The sequence below is a fragment of the Typopeltis vanoorti genome, chromosome 14 (genome assembly GCF_054136105.1).
Source record: "Typopeltis vanoorti isolate ZY-2024b chromosome 14, IOZ_Tvanoo_1.0, whole genome shotgun sequence".
Lineage (NCBI taxonomy): Eukaryota > Metazoa > Arthropoda > Arachnida > Uropygi > Thelyphonidae > Typopeltis > Typopeltis vanoorti.
The window spans coordinates 48,889,061-48,906,164 of NC_143562.1; the positions used below are offsets into that span (position 1 = coordinate 48,889,061).

The 17,104-nt window shown below is 36.0% G+C and overlaps 2 protein-coding genes across 2 annotated transcripts in view; one reads left to right on the forward strand and one right to left on the reverse strand.

The window, feature by feature from the left end:
* LOC150099442 (cytochrome P450 4g1-like) overlaps positions 1-11,954 on the reverse strand; it is a 135,208-nt gene extending 123,254 nt beyond the window's left edge. The window contains exons 1-2 of the mRNA XM_090404355.1: positions 11,766-11,954; positions 1,670-1,861 (exon numbers count right to left, since the gene is read on the reverse strand). Coding sequence (XP_090260481.1) covers positions 1,670-1,861; positions 11,766-11,954 — 381 coding nt within the window. The remainder of the gene's footprint in view (positions 1-1,669; positions 1,862-11,765) is intronic.
* Positions 11,955-12,109: 155 nt separating this feature from the next.
* The window catches only part of LOC150099443 (cytochrome P450 4c3-like), a 28,988-nt gene continuing 23,993 nt past the window's right edge, over positions 12,110-17,104 (forward strand). The window contains exons 1-3 of the mRNA XM_090404356.1: positions 12,110-12,122; positions 12,382-12,494; positions 15,840-15,925. Of these exons, the coding sequence (XP_090260482.1) occupies positions 12,110-12,122; positions 12,382-12,494; positions 15,840-15,925 (212 nt within the window). The remainder of the gene's footprint in view (positions 12,123-12,381; positions 12,495-15,839; positions 15,926-17,104) is intronic.

The following is a 17,104-nucleotide window of genomic DNA, read 5'->3' on the forward strand; positions in this document are numbered from 1 at the left end:
ACATTTTACAGAAAAATGCCATCTAGAATTTTTATATATATCAAAAAAAGAAGCAGCGCAAACTGGCTATAAAGTACCAAAAGATCGCTTAAGTATTATGCTTGGAGGGAATGCTAATGGAGATTTTAAATTGAAGCCGCTGCTCGTCTATCGAACTCAGAAACCAAGGGCTTTAAAAGGATATAACAAGACCTCTTTATCTATAATTTGGTGGGCGAATGAAGGCTTGGGTTACCCAAAGTCTATTCGAAGATTGATTTAAGTCTTATTTTTGTCCGGCAGTTGAAGTTTATTGCAAGAGAAATAACTTAGCTTTCAAAGCTCTTTTGCTTTCAGATAACGCACCTGGTAATCCCAAATTATCTTAATGATCTGTATGAGAATGTACAAGTTTTATTTTCCCCACCAAATACGACATCATTACTACATCCCATGGACATGGGCGCCATTGCAACTTTCAAAGCCTATTTTCTTAAGAAGACGTTCTCAAAGGCAGTAGGACCAACAATGGGAAAAAATGCTATTACGCTCCAAGAAGTTTGGAAAATTTTAACATTAAACACGCAACTGAAAACATTCATGACTCTTGGGAGCAAGTGTCTTCTAGCTGCATGAAAGTTGTTTGGAAAAATCTTTTGCCAGAATGCGCTTAGATGGTTTTCAAAATCCTGTGAACAACGTAGTTCAAGAAATCGTTGCAGTTAGTGAAGAACTTGGTTTTGATTATGTTGATGCAGAAGATATTAAAGAATTATTGGATTCAAATTCAAAATATTTCAGTGCCAATGATCTTCTTAAAATTGGACGAGAACGTGCATATGAAGACAACGAACACGTGAAATGTGAAAATGAGGTTCCCAAGGAGATAACAATCAAAGAACTGGATGGAATATTTTGCAGTTTTGAATCGCTTAAACCGCAAGTAATGGATATGGATCCAGAGGTTAATCGAAGAGTGCTTCTTTGACGAGGTATAGAGAGTCATTTTGCTTGTTATCGTAGAATTTATGCTGATAAAAAAAAAACTGTTCAAACCACTCTTGATAACTTTTTTTTTATAAGACAATGCAGTGATTAATGTAGGTACCATCATTTATTAAACATTTATTTTTCATTCGTTCTTTTTTTTATCTTTCCTAAATCAGTATTATATAAAACGAATTATTCATACAGTAATCGATTTGTAATTTTTACCGTTGGTTATTACATTTGATTAACGCGATTTTGATATACGGGGTAACATCGAGGGATTAATAATCGCGTTAATCAAAGGATACCCGTAATAGCAACAATAAAATCCGTGGTGCTTACATTGCATGAGTACGTAATATTTTGTTGTGTACTCCTGGCCGGTTTTAAGATGGAAATCTATTTCCATTTTCATATGAGTTAGGATAACTCTACTTCTGTTGAATATTCTCCTAGGAGGATTCAGACCCAAGTGAATCCTATCAAAACAATTCGCTGAGACCGCCTTAGCTACAAACGTCTATTTATATACTTCATAATTAAAAATTAAGTAAAGTTCAAAACTGAAATAAATATAATAATTAAAAATACATTTATATATCTGGACAAGAAACAAATGATAAATAAATATCACGCCTTTCTTTTTTTTTCATCTACTAAAGACTCAAAGAGCAAAGATGTAAGAAGTATAAAAGCTAACCCCAAACATAAAGGTATCCACTTCTTCTTTAATGTCATCCTCTGTGAAAGATGGATCGGAATAATGTTGCTGAAACAGAATATCCAATAGAATCAGCTTCTTGTTATTTCCGTCGTATCCTGTATCGTTAGACTCCTTCTCGTCGATGGACACTAGATTCTCTAAAAACGACGCTTTTCTTTTTCTGATAACCTAAAACAAGAAAGTTGCAGAAAAAATAAATAAATTCGTATTCTCTAAAAATCCTTCATTTTTACGTGATCTGTTCTGGTGTACAGCATTTCTGTACACAGTACATATTCTGTTATGAAGTATCATTCTCATTCCAAATCGGCTGCGATTGGGACTTTGAGCAGCCACTTGAATTTTACTGATGATTTTCCTGAAACTCTATTGCAATATCACCTGCAGTATGAAACGTTGGTCTGTATGTCGCATAAAACATCTGCAGTAAGGAATTGATTTGGATTGCTTTTACCAATGCTTTTATAGCATTTGTTTTGAATTTTAAAACAAATAAATATGAAATAAGATAAAATAACTCTCCACAAAAGGATTTTACCTCTGATTTCATAATTTCCAGATCGCTGTACTTGTTTATCACAGATATTTCCAGCATAATTGCAGAATATTGTAAGTGATGACACTTTTTGTTTTTGAAGTAGTTCATATAAAATTCAGTAATTGATTCTGTCCAGTGCAAGATGCAAAAATGAAAGTCATTATGCATTCAGGTCATTAGCAGCTCATTATTTTCATTAACATCAAAATGACATTTTGTTAATATGACCACAACAGATCTTGATTAACACTTTCATTGCCAAGCTGAAAATTGGAATTTCGTGTGTGGTAGCCAATTTTTTTTTATTTAGTTAGCGACGTCCACGCGATAACACGTGATCGGCCGTTTGGTGAGAACTTGCATCACGAGTATCGTTCATTGCCAAGCTGAAAATTGGAATTTCAGCTTGGCATTTCAAAGCGACACGTGCTGGCGCTTTGAATGCGAGAGAGGCCGATAATTAGATACATAACTACTTAACAATATTCATTAAAAATTAAAAGAATATTTATAAAAAAATAACAATTTTACTTACACATGAGTTTGAGGGAATAAATTTTTGTTTTAGCAATTTCTGCTGTGTGTTCTGTTTTGGCAATCCCTTTGAATACTCCAACAGTAGTCGGCCATCATCTAAGAATCCCATCTTCCTTGGTGCCGATCTTTCATAGTTTTCAAGTCTTGATGAAATCTTTCGCTTTGTTCATCGCTTACAGCACCTAAATTCTCGGGAAATCTATCAAGATGACTGTATAGGAAATGAAGCTTTATACTCATGTTGCAACCTATGCGCTGGAAATTTTCAAGCATTGTTTCCACTAGATCTTTGTAATTGCACGGTTTTTTGTTTCCAAGAAAATTATTCGCAACCATCGTAAATGAAGTCCAGGCCTCTTTCTCAATTTCGTTCATAGAGTTGATGAAATTTGGGTCTCTCATTAAAGTTCTAATTTGTGGTCCATCAAATACACCGGCTTTAATTTTTTCATAACTAAGTCGTGGAAATTTTTCACATATGTATTGGAAACAGTCCCCTTGTAAATCTACAGCTTTAACATATTGCTTCATAAGACCTAGTTTGATGTGTAGAGGTGGAAAAATGATTTTTTCTCTGTCGATTAAAGCTTGATTTATAACATTCTGTTCTCCAACATTTAAGGATATTCTAAGAGGCCAATGTTTCTGACTCCAGTGTTGGTTTCTAGCTCGACTATACCAGAAGCATAGAAAACACGGAAACTTTGTATATCCTCTTTGAAAGCCAAGTAAAAAGTTCACCATTTTAAGATCCACACAGATGATCCAGTTATGGTCTGTATATCTTAATACCTTCAGAACCTATTTAATGTCCTCATATGTTTCCTTTAAGTGGACTGAATAGCCAATAGGAATTGAGCCATATACATTCCCATCGTGTAGTAAGACACACTTGAGACTTCTGCTTGAACTGTCGATAAATAAACGCCACTCATTTGGATGATATTGTACAACACTCATTTCAGTTAGTAAACCTGACACATTGTTACAGTAAACAAACCTCTTGTACAATATTTTAAACACTCGTGTTTAAAATATTTTACAAGATTACTTTCCCTGCTACGATAAAAAGTTATCTTCGTATCTTGCTCCAGTACGTTTTTTTTTTCATTTAATCTTGAAGCTAACAATTCCGATGATTCCTTTGATAGGCCCAAATCTCTTACTAAGTCATTCAATTCTGCTTGAGTAAAACGTTGCGGTCCAGAACTAGAAATTAAATTTTCATTGTCTAAATCAACATCCGGGTCTTGCTCCTCAAGAACATCTGGCATATCCCAATCATACTCGTTCTCAAGTGAAAGAAGTCCTTTATAAATTGGCACGGCTATTTCATTGGAATGAGCAACTGGCCGAATTGCTGAGTCGAGATTTGGATACACAATTTTTTCTTATTCTTCTTATTATAACCAGAAACCTGAACTAAACAAAAATAGAAATCATCCACGTGATTTTTCGGTTCACGCCAAATCATTGGAATGCCAAAAGCTAATTTTGGGCGTTTTCCCTTGCTCCACTGTCGTAAATTTTCTACTCATGACTTACACACGTTATTTGAAGCCCATAAATTGTCCTCATCTGCAAGTTTTACGTCAAAGTATGCAAAGTACACTTTCTTAACGAAATCAGTTATATTTGTCCTTTGACTGGGAACAGTAAAGCTGCCACAAATGTAGCAGATGGAATCTACACTATTGACACATTTTCGAGTAGTAGACATGATGTATTTTCTTCACTGCCGACTAACATGCAATTAACAAGACAACAAAACCCCTACAGACTTTATTTAAACGCACTAAGCGCTCATCATACTTTCACGATCGATTAACGATTGACTGATTTCGATCGTTCTTTGTCCGCTATGACGCATATAGCATTCATTTGTTTTAGGCAGTTGTCATCGCCTACTTTTCATCACCTAAATGTATTAGGTCGGATATCGGCCTCTCTCTCGCATTCAAAGCGCCAAACGTGACGTTGCAGGTTCTTACGCATTTATTCGTTTACTAACAAGCGAGAGCGGTGAGCGTTCCGATTCTGATCTGCGCATCGCTTTGAATAATAGGCTATATCTTCGGGAATTTTTCGAATGTCTTGATAAAAAGTTAAGAACAGATTTTTAAAAGTACATACTTTTATAAAATAATTTTAAAAAATCGATGTTTTTGAACTATCAAAAACTTACAAATTAGCAAAAAGAAAATGCCATAGAGGAAAAACCTGACGTAATAGAGAAAAAATGGATTTGAAATCAGCACACCCAAATTAGTAAAACACAAGTGTCAGATCATAATCAACAGAAAAAAATTTTTTTTGTTGGCCAGTGTAATTAATATAACAGAACAGTAATGTCCAGTATAGTTTTATTATTGTATTCTAGAATAGTACATTAATATTACATAAATAAACTGCATTGGTATGACTGTTTCTGAATAGTATCATATAGTGCTGCCATCTCTTGACAGGAAATATTTTTTGATTATGTATAATACTACATTAGTATATATAATAGAATAACAATAATTATTATTTACATATTAAGGTATATAATATTAAATTTATTGGTTGCTTTTCAGTTAAAGAATATTATTACACTTTAGAATTTATATTTCGTTTTTGCAAGTATGTTGTTATGATGAGTGAATTTCTTCCTTTTCTTCAGATATTTCTCCTATTCACGTATCCTGCTTTTGAAAATCCAAACAGGATCTCCTCTAACGCAGTTCATGCTACTTTGAGGCACGTTTGTTCTCTTGGAAGCACATGACTAGACTCATCGCTCTGGGATTGAAATTATATACTTCGCATTCTATGGTGTATTTTTATTTACCATTATATTTATAAATGCATCTTAATATGTATCTAAATTTATTTTATAAGAATACGATAACGGAATCAACATAAGAGGCACTCAGGAACAAGGGCTGTCGGTTATAGGCCTCTCTCGCATTCAAAGCGCCAGACGTGTCGTTGCAGGTTCTTACGCATTTATTCGTTTACTAACAAGCGAGAGCGGTGAGCGTTCCGATTCTGATCTGCGCACCGCTTTGAATAATAGGCTATATCTTCGGGAATTTTTCGAATTTCTTGATGAAAAGTTAGGAACAGATTTTTAAAAGTACATACGTTTAGAAAATAATATTAAAAAATCGATTTTTTGATCCTCTAAATAGCACTGCCTCATTAAAAACTATCAAAAACTTACAAATTAACAAAAATAAATTGTCATAGAGGAAAAACCTGACGTGATAGAGAAAAATGGGTTTGATATTTGAAATCTGCGCACCCAAATTAGTGTCAGAATATAATAAAAAACAAGTGTCAGATCATAATCAGCAGAAATTTTTTTTTTTGTTGGCCAGTGTAATCAGTGATAATACCACACTGATATGGAAGCACAGGGAAGCTACTTCAAGTGCTACCCGCATTGGATAACCCACCGCACTCACCGCCCCCCCCCCCCCCACCCCCCCCCCCCCCCACCCCCCCCCCCCCCCACCCCCCCCCCCCCCCACCCCCCCCCCCCCCCACCCCCCCCCCCCCCCACCCCCCCCCCCCCCCACCCCCCCCCCCCCCCACCCCCCCCCCCCCCCACCCCCCCCCCCCCCCACCCCCCCCCCCCCCCACCCCCCCCCCCCCCCACCCCCCCCCCCCCCCACCCCCCCCCCCCCCCACCCCCCCCCCCCCCCACCCCCCCCCCCCCCCACCCCCCCCCCCCCCCACCCCCCCCCCCCCCCACCCCCCCCCCCCCCCACCCCCCCCCCCCCCCACCCCCCCCCCCCCCCACCCCCCCCCCCCCCCACCCCCCCCCCCCCCCACCCCCCCCCCCCCCCACCCCCCCCCCCCCCCACCCCCCCCCCCCCCCACCCCCCCCCCCCCCCACCCCCCCCCCCCCCCACCCCCCCCCCCCCCCACCCCCCCCCCCCCCCACCCCCCCCCCCCCCCACCCCCATGCATACGTGGTTCAGGAACCATCTCACAAAGAGAACACAAGTAACAAAAATAGGCACACATTACAGCTGGGGTATACAAATAAAGCAAAGTGTCCCTCAAGGCGCCATATTATCACCCACTCTATTCAACATATACATTAACGATGTTCATAACATGGCCATAAGAAGTCAAATATTTCAGAATGCAGGTGATACCACACTACCAATCCACACAGACATCAACACAGCTCTTTCCAAAGCTCAAAAAGACCTAAATGAAATCACAACATACTTCCTGCCAAAACGGAATTCTAATCAACGGCACCCAAACAGAGATGTTGATAATAGACAACACAAGAATCATGTGCCCCACACCACTATCACTACACTGTCACACGTACGGCCCCATTAACAATAAAATAACTGGCAATGTCTTGAAATCAAACCCGTAACACATGCAAAATACCTTGGCCTTTACATAGATTGCCACGTTAAATAGGCAAAATATATAGAATACCTACATGCTAAACTCCGCATCATCGCAGCAAAACTCTTCCAAGTAAAAGACATGATTCCATCTAACATAAAAACTCCTATATAACAATTATTTGGAGACTTACTTACAACAGCCAATATCCGAACCGCTTATGGTTCCGATACGATACACAGAGTCCTGAGCATTAAAAATCTGAAACATTACATAATGTTACTAAGGAATTACTTCAGCATCAACTATCGTAACAACAAAGACACATCGCATAACACGCCCCACAACAAACTGTTTACATCCCTCGATCCTTCAAAAACTCATGCGGTTCCTTTATGAGATCACATCTGATACCCACGCTACTCAACAACCTACCAAGAAATTTAAAACACATAGATAACTATAAAACATTAAAGCACGAACGCTGGAAACTATACCAACACAGTTAATATAGCATTAACAATTATATACACACCACAAATAACCAGCATCCAACACCTACATTCCATCTATACACAGTACCAAACATTATAAATAGCGAAGGCTAATTCTACTCTCTTCATAAAAGCTAACCAGCCTCAATCAACTAATCCTCATAATCATAGACTGAAAATTAGTGTAATGTTTATACTAATACGGTGTATAATAATAAATGGTGACATTGATATGAAATAAAAATTATGTGTATTTATATTCAAAGAAGAAATATTAAAAAAAAAATTAAGGTGCTCTGAGCTGTGTACAGAATTTTGTACAGATCAGAAAATGTATTGTCTTAATTGAATACATGTAAATACTCTGTGTGATAATAATAGAAAACGTATTATTAAAAATTATTATATAGAGAAATTGCATCTATTATTAATATATATACATACCGTAAAAATATTAAAAAATCTGTAATAATTATTACTGTTAATATTATAATAATATATGTTGTAAGCAATTATTATTATTTAAAAAAATATTATGGACCTGCAAGTAGCTGTTATGCACAATTGTGTTCATGTAATGTATTATAAATATTATTTATAAATAATAAAGTTTGATTGAAAAAAAAAAAAGAAAAAAGGTCACATCTCCAGACCTCAAAAATCATCGCATGGAACATTCTACAGTCATATGTTCATCCATTTCTTCACATTTGTTATTTATTTCTGAATAATTACATTTCCTTTACTAGCTGAAACGGACTATATCTAGCAACTGTTGCTATAACTGGAATTATTCTAAGTGTAGTCTCTAATACTCGATTTATTGCAGATGAAACCGATTTATACGGTATGGTGCAAAAAAAAAAAAAATGGTAGTGAATTTCGACATCCTTTTCAGTATAGGCGCCATGACATATGCCGTTCTACAGCATTGATATTACTAGAAGAGCATGTGTAGAAGAGCAGTGATACATTTTGCTGTATCAATGGTGTTGACGTTGGAAGAAGAGAAATTTATTTTTGAGCATAATATTCGTTCACACGGAGAGGGTAGAGCAAATGGTCGAAGCCTACATCATATTTGAGAGCAGTTTATTCGTCGTTTCCATATGCGTGACCCAAACAATATTGTCATCATTTCCTTATTCAGAGGTTCCGACGTACCGCGAGTGTTTTGCCGCAATGCAAGGAGCATTCGGGGTGACTACATACTATTAACACTAATCAGAATACGGACGTGTGCTGAAGAAAGTGGTACCTTATCAGAAAAACGTAAACGCCGAACAGCGGTAAAATTTGGGATACCTGGGCATTCACTACAGAGAATCCTTAAGGAGTTGGGTGTGTTTTTCGTATGTCATTCAGGTGGGCAATTTTTAACAGCTACGGATTACGCTGCACGGCAGGAATATTGTGCATATGTGCTGTCCAATGTCTATGAAGATTCGTCCGTCCTCCATAATGTTCTCGAGCGAAGCGCAATTCCATTCTAAGTTGTCATGTAAACATACGAACTTCCAGATTTCTTAGTTTCTCTAGAAATGAATTTGTCCAAGAGAAACCTTTTCAGAGCTAGAAGGTAACCGCATGCTGTGAGCCCTTGAGCCCTACTTCAATGAAGAAGGCGGCGTAACCGTGACCTTGAGTAGTGAATGCACATCGAGAATGTGTTAGCTCTGTTGACCGAGGATTTGCATAGGATGTGTCCTGCAAAAAACATTCGAGTGAGCCTCTTTATAAGAACACTTCTCCAGGAAGCTCACTTCGAGGTTCACAGAATTCTCATACCCTTCACGCTCTCCTGATGTCACATCACTTCATGCCTTCGTTCGGGGAATGTTGAAAGAGTGAGTTTTCCACCATGACCCGCCTTCATACCTTGATGAACTAAGGAATAAAATCACACGACATGTCCAGCAGAGGTTCCAACTCTTGTTCTCCACGATGACTGAGAATCTTCGCATGCTCTACGAAACTTGTCTTTATTCGTCCAATGTGCCACAGATAATTGTCGATGCACATATCGTCATATGCACATATATTTCTTTGTTAATAAACTGGTTTACTGCATAACGTGTGTCATTGTAATTATTCAGTACTGTATTTTTTGCGACATACTGTATTGCCAGCAAAGTCTGGTCGATTGTTAGAGCCTCTGCTACTAATCACTCGCAAAAAGTTAAGCAAGTTTGAGTGCGGTTAGTAGTTCGAAGGGGTCATTCGTTCGATGCTCTTGGCACGCTCTCCCTGGATGAGTCCTTGGACTTCCTGGAGGTGTATTAATAATAATAATAATAATAATAATAATAATAATAATAATAATAATAATAATAATAATAATAATAATAATAATGATGATTCTTGAATCTCTGTCAAGAAGTCGGCAGATGTGCTTACAAGGGTATTCCGATGATTAACTGTCCTTCAGTTTCTGTTCCCTGACTTGTTCTCTTTCAATAGTTACTACTTGGCAGAGCCATATCGACAATCTTACACGTTCCTGTTAGTGCAACACGTGCAGCATCTGATCACTTCAGACTCAAAGAACAGGACTTTCTTTCTCTTTCGTCATTTTCTCTTCTTCTGTCTTTTGGAATAACATTTTATTCAAGCTATTTCTTAAGTCCTATAATCCAAAAGTATTCAAATTTAATGATAATATTATTCTATTAGACCTACCATGAAATTATAATCTTGTCTATTTTTTTATCAAAGTGTATGCAAAGAAAGCGTTAAACTTACAACTTGTTTAAGTGCTGGATTACCACTCCAAGAACTCTCGTTAGATCCCTTAGATCACCCAACAATTTGGAATCCAAAGGGTCTTTTAACTCATTACTCAGCAGTAGCTCTGTCCAGTGTCAGGCTTACTTCACCACAGAGTACAGCGGTTCACATTGTCAGGGAAGGTCATCCACTGTGCTCTTTGGTGAATTGGGCCCACCGCAGTGCACCAGCGGGTCCAGAAACAGAAGAGATACCAAGGTTCAAGTTATCTAGAATCATATATTTCCTATACACAAGTAGTGGAAAGATGTAATGGAGGCGTAAATAAAATAAATCAAATTAAAATACTAATATTAAAAGCTCTTAAACTTTCATAAATGATATTGCAATAAGGAAAATATTCAATGTTAGTTTCTGTGGAACGCATTATTCGTGTATTTTGTTTTTTGTGTTTTCAGCAAATAGTTAATGTAGAGGAATCTCTACATTAACTGACTGCTGAAACGTTAACAATCTAAATTCTAGATCTAGATTAACGAGAACGCAAATGAAGTTATCCTTGAAGATTTTCCAAATCACTTGTTTAAACACGCTGTGGAGCAAACAAAATATAACGAAAAACTTAAACAAAGCGATGATTTTCTCGTGAATTTTCATTCGCGGAACTTGGTGCCAAGGTCACAACCGTTTCATATGATCAATCCCCAAGATTACATTTTTCACCTTAATTAAATTAAGGAAAAATTCTAGGATTATAGATGAATATAAATTTGAAATCTTTGTGAACAGTCAACAGAAATGTGTTTTTCGAGGAATATATTTTTAAGCGAACTGACCGATTTTCTCCTGTTTTCATTCGCTGAAATTTGTTTCAATATCACAGTCGTATCCAGTCCGCTGAATAAACACTTTTAAGTCGGTGTACGTTATATTTGCGAAGTAATTTTGCTAACTAAAGATGAAAAATTCTACGGTTTTGGATGAAGTAGACGATAAAACAATATTGGATAATATCAAACAAATTTACCTGTTGAACAATGCAAACCCCGCAATTATTTTGATCTTGTGTTTTGCAACAGGATTATATATATTTCTATATCAACGTAACAAAGCACTTTTAAGCTTACCTGGACCTCCTCGACATTTTTTAATAGGAAACATGGATTATTATTACAGATGTTACAGGAATTGTGGAAAGCTTACGTTTCATGCTTGTGAGTACAGACAATATTCTTCATTCTTTATATTTAATGACGCTGTTTCAATAGTTTCAATCTTCTTTGTCATAATCACATGATAATATGTTGCGCATTTCGTTATTTTTATTTATTTTCCATATTTCTTCAGACTTCTAATTTTTTAGGCAATATACGAGATGTATTAATTTTAATTTATTTATCTATTTACAAACATTTACCTGTCGGGCAATGTTTCGTGAGGCAGGTTCTTCTACAGCAAAAGGGTAGATGGAATGAAGGGGAAAGAGGACAAACTTGTTCATAGAGTCATTAATTATATTATATTTTAGAAGTGGCGTGCTACGGCGCCTCTCGGAACTTCGTACGGACTTGTTTTCCGAAATTACTCCCTGATTCTTTGGTTGCATTAAGTTGTGTTGCTAGTTGCAGAATTTCTTATTGTCTGCATTTGCCAGACAATCTGTGAAAATGCTGATCATGTATTAAAAATAATATACAGTAATACATTCCACTTAACGCTGTCCTATTAATCACTGTTCTGTTTTTCGTTATTTGGGGTATAATGGAAGAGAACAGTAATAAATGGGACAGCGTTAAGTGGAGTGCTTTACTAAATATTATTTCTCTTCACGTAACAATATAAAAGCATCACTGCAATCCTTTATAATAAGTGAATAAATTAAATAGATAATATTTTGTAAAAAAAAAAAACACGGAAAATCTAATGAATGAATTTCGTTTTTTTTTTTGTGTGTGTGTGTGTGACCTTTCTATTTTGTTCTAAATAATTAATTTTCATATTACATGTTCATAATAACTTTTTATATCTAACAGTTGTAACAGAGGAAATGCTGCGAATCTTCAAGAGGTTCATGAAACAAAAGTTGATTGTGTTTTGGACTTTCTTTATTCCTGTTGTAGTGGTGACTGACTGGAAACTAGCAGAAGTAAGTGTTAAGAGATATGAGAAAAGCGTATTAGTAATATGCGTGAAATAAGAGTCATATTTCATAATGTAAACAAGCTTCATCTAATAAGTCTGTTTAAGTTATAAGAAAGTTGTGGAAAGATGTGTGAGAAATGTCTTGCGACGAAATTCAGGGAGTGAATTTAACAGTATTGAAATTATAAGGTTGTCCTCGCTCTAAAATGTATGCTATGAAAATCACGTTTTAGATAATTGGTTATTGTAAAGCTAGACTTGTAATGATTGGCCACTTACAAGATTTGTTCCTTCATATGAATTTTACTAGGTGCAGTAACCTACTAATTTATGTATTGCTTATTTACAAAAGCAACTTTTGAAGACTTGAATTAGCATAACATTAAACTCAAGACTTTATAAAGATTAAGAACTTAAAAAACTACGTATTTTAGAAATAAAATTCTACCGAAGTATATACACTCTGTACCAAGTGGCATGGCATATACATTTAACATTTTACAAATGTACCCCTGAAACAGGGAAGGGATGTGATATGCATGCAAACGAGTTCCGACTGGATATGCAATTTGCCCGAGAAATTTATGCACATCGGAAAAAAATGTGTTAATGTATAACCATAAAAGTAATTTAAAATTCTAAAAATATGGTTATAAAGTTTTTATAGTAAATGTATTGAACAATAAGATGTATGTAAGCCATAAAATTGAGCGTTCTAAAAAATAGCACTGACTTAATGATATTCATTAGCATTTCTAAACTATTTGTATGTCGTTATGAATTTCATTTTCACGTTCATAATTCCTACAAGAATTTTATTAAATGAAAATATATTAATCACGAATTCCTTGTTTGTATAACCTTTGATTTATTACTGTAAATAAAGGTAAGTGAGTTTCATCAGATAGCAGATAAATCATAACCAGAAAATGTAAGAATCACTCTTACATTTTCTGATCAACAGAAAATGTAAGAGTGATTCTTCTCACATTTTAATTAGATCAAGCTCTCACTTACACGTGGCGAGTACGTGAAGTCTATACAAAACAGAATATTATTTTATTGAAAACCAAATAACTTTCTAAAGAAAATATTTACGATCTTAAGAGAACATAGAAAAATGTGTGTCATGTAAAGGGCCATTTGGGTAACATAAATTAATATATTAATTTATATTTTCCATCAAATTAATGCTGCTATTTATATTCGTATTATTTAATAATGTTATATTTATAATGGTTCTCACGTAATTGAAATCTTCTCCAACCATGACTCAGAAAGATATATGTATTTCATTTATTGTTTAATCATTGATGTGATTGGATAATTGTGATATATGAGATATGAAAAAGAAAATTGCAGACTGAGTACCAAATGATCTTTTGAAGTATAAAATGATAAAATAATGAAACATAAAACAAGTAAAATTTTGTAGTATAAAGTGTCGGGTCAATTTGATTTTGTGGCCCCTATATACAGCACCTTCAATTCTAAAGTATGCATATAATAGTGCGAATTATAAGTAGAGTGCTCTATTTATCCATTGCCAGTTCTGAATCTTTATTTTCACTTACGAGTAGAATATCATATTTTCTTATAGAATAGCCTCTGTAACTCCGTTGATAATAAAGATGACGGCCTCTTTGTGAAGACCGAGAGTTGAAATACTGTCTAGGATACGAAGGAAACTAACATTGGTCTTTCCAATCAATGGACCTTAGCATATCTGATATTGGGGATTGCACAATTTTCACTATCTAAAACACGTGTTCACTCAGATGACCCATACAAACTGGACAGTGAATGCACTGGAAACTGGGCAGGGAATTGAAAGATATGATCGTGAAGCATACTCAGACAATATTAAAAGTTCTAATATAGTATTAATTAATTTCTATGACACCAAGTTACTGTGCAATGAAACACCGTTGAGGCTAATATTTAAGTATAAATTAAAAAGCATGTGTGTGGGTATAAAAGAGAGTACTTTAGTGTACTAGTAAAGCAACGATGAATGGACCTTTTGATCAACTTGTAGTCAAATTTCATCACTTTCTTTCCTTAGTTTCCTGATTTATTTCTAGGAAAAAAATTGGAAATACAGGTTTGATTTGTGCTCAGTTGATTTGTCCTTTCTAGACAAACCGCATCGAGTGCCTTTTGTTGCCTGAGTTTGTAACGAGGTCATCCCTCTGTTTAGTTAGAAGACCTTGAATATAAAAGGGAATTTCCCAATAAAAGAAGACAAAATTTGATTTCAAAGTGAATTACATTATATGAACTTCATATGGAAAACATACTTCTTTTCACATATAATTTGCTTTCGTTCTCAGCAAACAGCCTGTGATGTTATGATTGTTATCTTAAATAGCTATGTTACCCATTCATCAATTTATAAATGTGTTTATTTTCAAATTAAAAGCAATAAAATTTATCTTCGGCCCAATGTACAAAGGGCTGTAGATGGTGCAGAGCGAGCGAGAGAGAGAGAGAGAGAGAGAGAGAGAGAGAGAAAGGCACAGCTAGACATGCAATATGGATTACATATTGCATATTGCCTATTGTGAATGAGCAATATGCGTTTGAGAGTGTATTATTCTGACGGAGGCAAAGAGGAAATTTACTTACGTGTGGAAGAGACACCACTAACTTACAGAAAATTTACTATTTACTTTATTTTTTAAAATTTCAAGTTTCTGGTAGAAAGCTGTATGATCACTCCAGTACGCCATAGAGTTTTGGGAGTGAAATGTCGGTTAGTAGAAGTGATAGCGTTGCGTTTGTATTTTCTACCCAGAATTCATAAGATGATTACAAGCACCCATACCCGTGGCGAGAACTGAAATCCACTGCCTATTGCTTGGAGAACTGGTATACTATGCAGTCGACCAACGAATATGCACAAACCAAACCAATCTAATATTTCTACGGCCAAAATATTCCTCGAATCAACTTATATTATTAAACTAATAATGTATATACCATTAACTATATTCATCTGAAATAAAAGAAATCTGTTGATCTAAATACAATATTATCAGGTGTACAGGAATCATGACTGTCTATGTCATAAGTTTTAACTGTCGATCATAATTCGGTCCCAAGGGGCTGCAACATTTGTTCTTTCGGATGGAAATACTTTTGTTTGAGTTTCTTCCGAGGCGCAATAGCAGATTATTAGCAGAACTGGGAATATCTTCCACATAAATAAATAAATAAAAATTAGTCTTAAATCTTTTTATTATGATTCTTCCTCTTTCTTTTTCGAATGTAGTGTTTATTGTTTACTCAGGAATAAGCAATATACTTTCTACAAAAATCACGTGACATTCTTCATCTTCTATTGCAGACCCTTCTGAGCTCCAGAACTCTCACAAGAAAATCAGTCGATTACTCATTGCTCAAACCATGGCTGAACACAGGTTTACTGACTAGGTAAGAATCTCTCTCTTTTTATCTCTGAAAAATTAATTAATGAAAATCTGAAGAATTTTACAAAACATTTCAGATAAAACATAATTCATGCGTTATTTAACTGCAGTTTGTATTTGATATACTTAAATCACTCACTGTGACAATTTGTCGTGATAAAGTAGTATTTGAAATCCAGAATACATTGGTCATATACGCATACACTTTCTAATCAAAAATATTCTGTCACCCCCCTTTAGAATTTGATACGACTATGTACTGACTTTAAAGACCTTATTGAAGAACACGGTGAGAAAAAATAGCTTGTTCTCGGTTGAAATATTCCCTCAAGAATTCCATGCCTCTGTGCAACTAGTAACGTCAACTCCACAACAATTTACCGGGAGCTGCAAAACGTGGATTTCTATGGCCGTGCAACCAGCACACAAGCCAATATCAGCAAGCGCGACGCCAAGCATGCAGATGGAGTGAAATTAAGACGGTAGTCCAATAGCGAAGCGAAGAGCTATTGGACGGTATTTGTCCAATTGGTCCAAAATTCAGACCAATGGAACTATCGGTCTGGATTTTGCGGTTGCCAGGAGAACGTTGGGCAAAGTGTGTGAAGTCTGATGGACGAGACATCATGATCTGGGTTATCTTTTATTTCCCCCCCTAGTTTTAGTGATTATGATTCTTAACACTGAGGCCTATAAAGCCAGTCTATACAATTCTATGTTTCAGATTTATGGCAACAGTTTGCTGAAGGCGCTTTCAAGTATAAAAACGACATTGTCCTCCCTCAAAAGACAAGGAATTGATGTTCTTCAACATCCATCTCATTAAACAATGTCTTGCACCGAGCGCTGATCTTAACCCCATCGAGCACCAGTGGGATATAATAGAACGCCGACTTCGAATCACTCCTTACTGCCCAACGTCACCCCTCACTATTGTTCTTCTATAAGAATGGAAGGGGATTGTATCGAGCACTATTTTGATTTGAAATTTGAAAGGTCATTGTCATTCATAACGCTAGTTCATGCTACACCAAATCCATATTCATAATATTATTGATAGAATTACCACTTGGGAAGTAGACAACTGCATAGATTTACTGGAACATGGCAAATATGTAATAACCTGCTGAATGAATAAAATGTTGCAAATTAGATGCTGATGATATCCAAACCTGATTGAGAG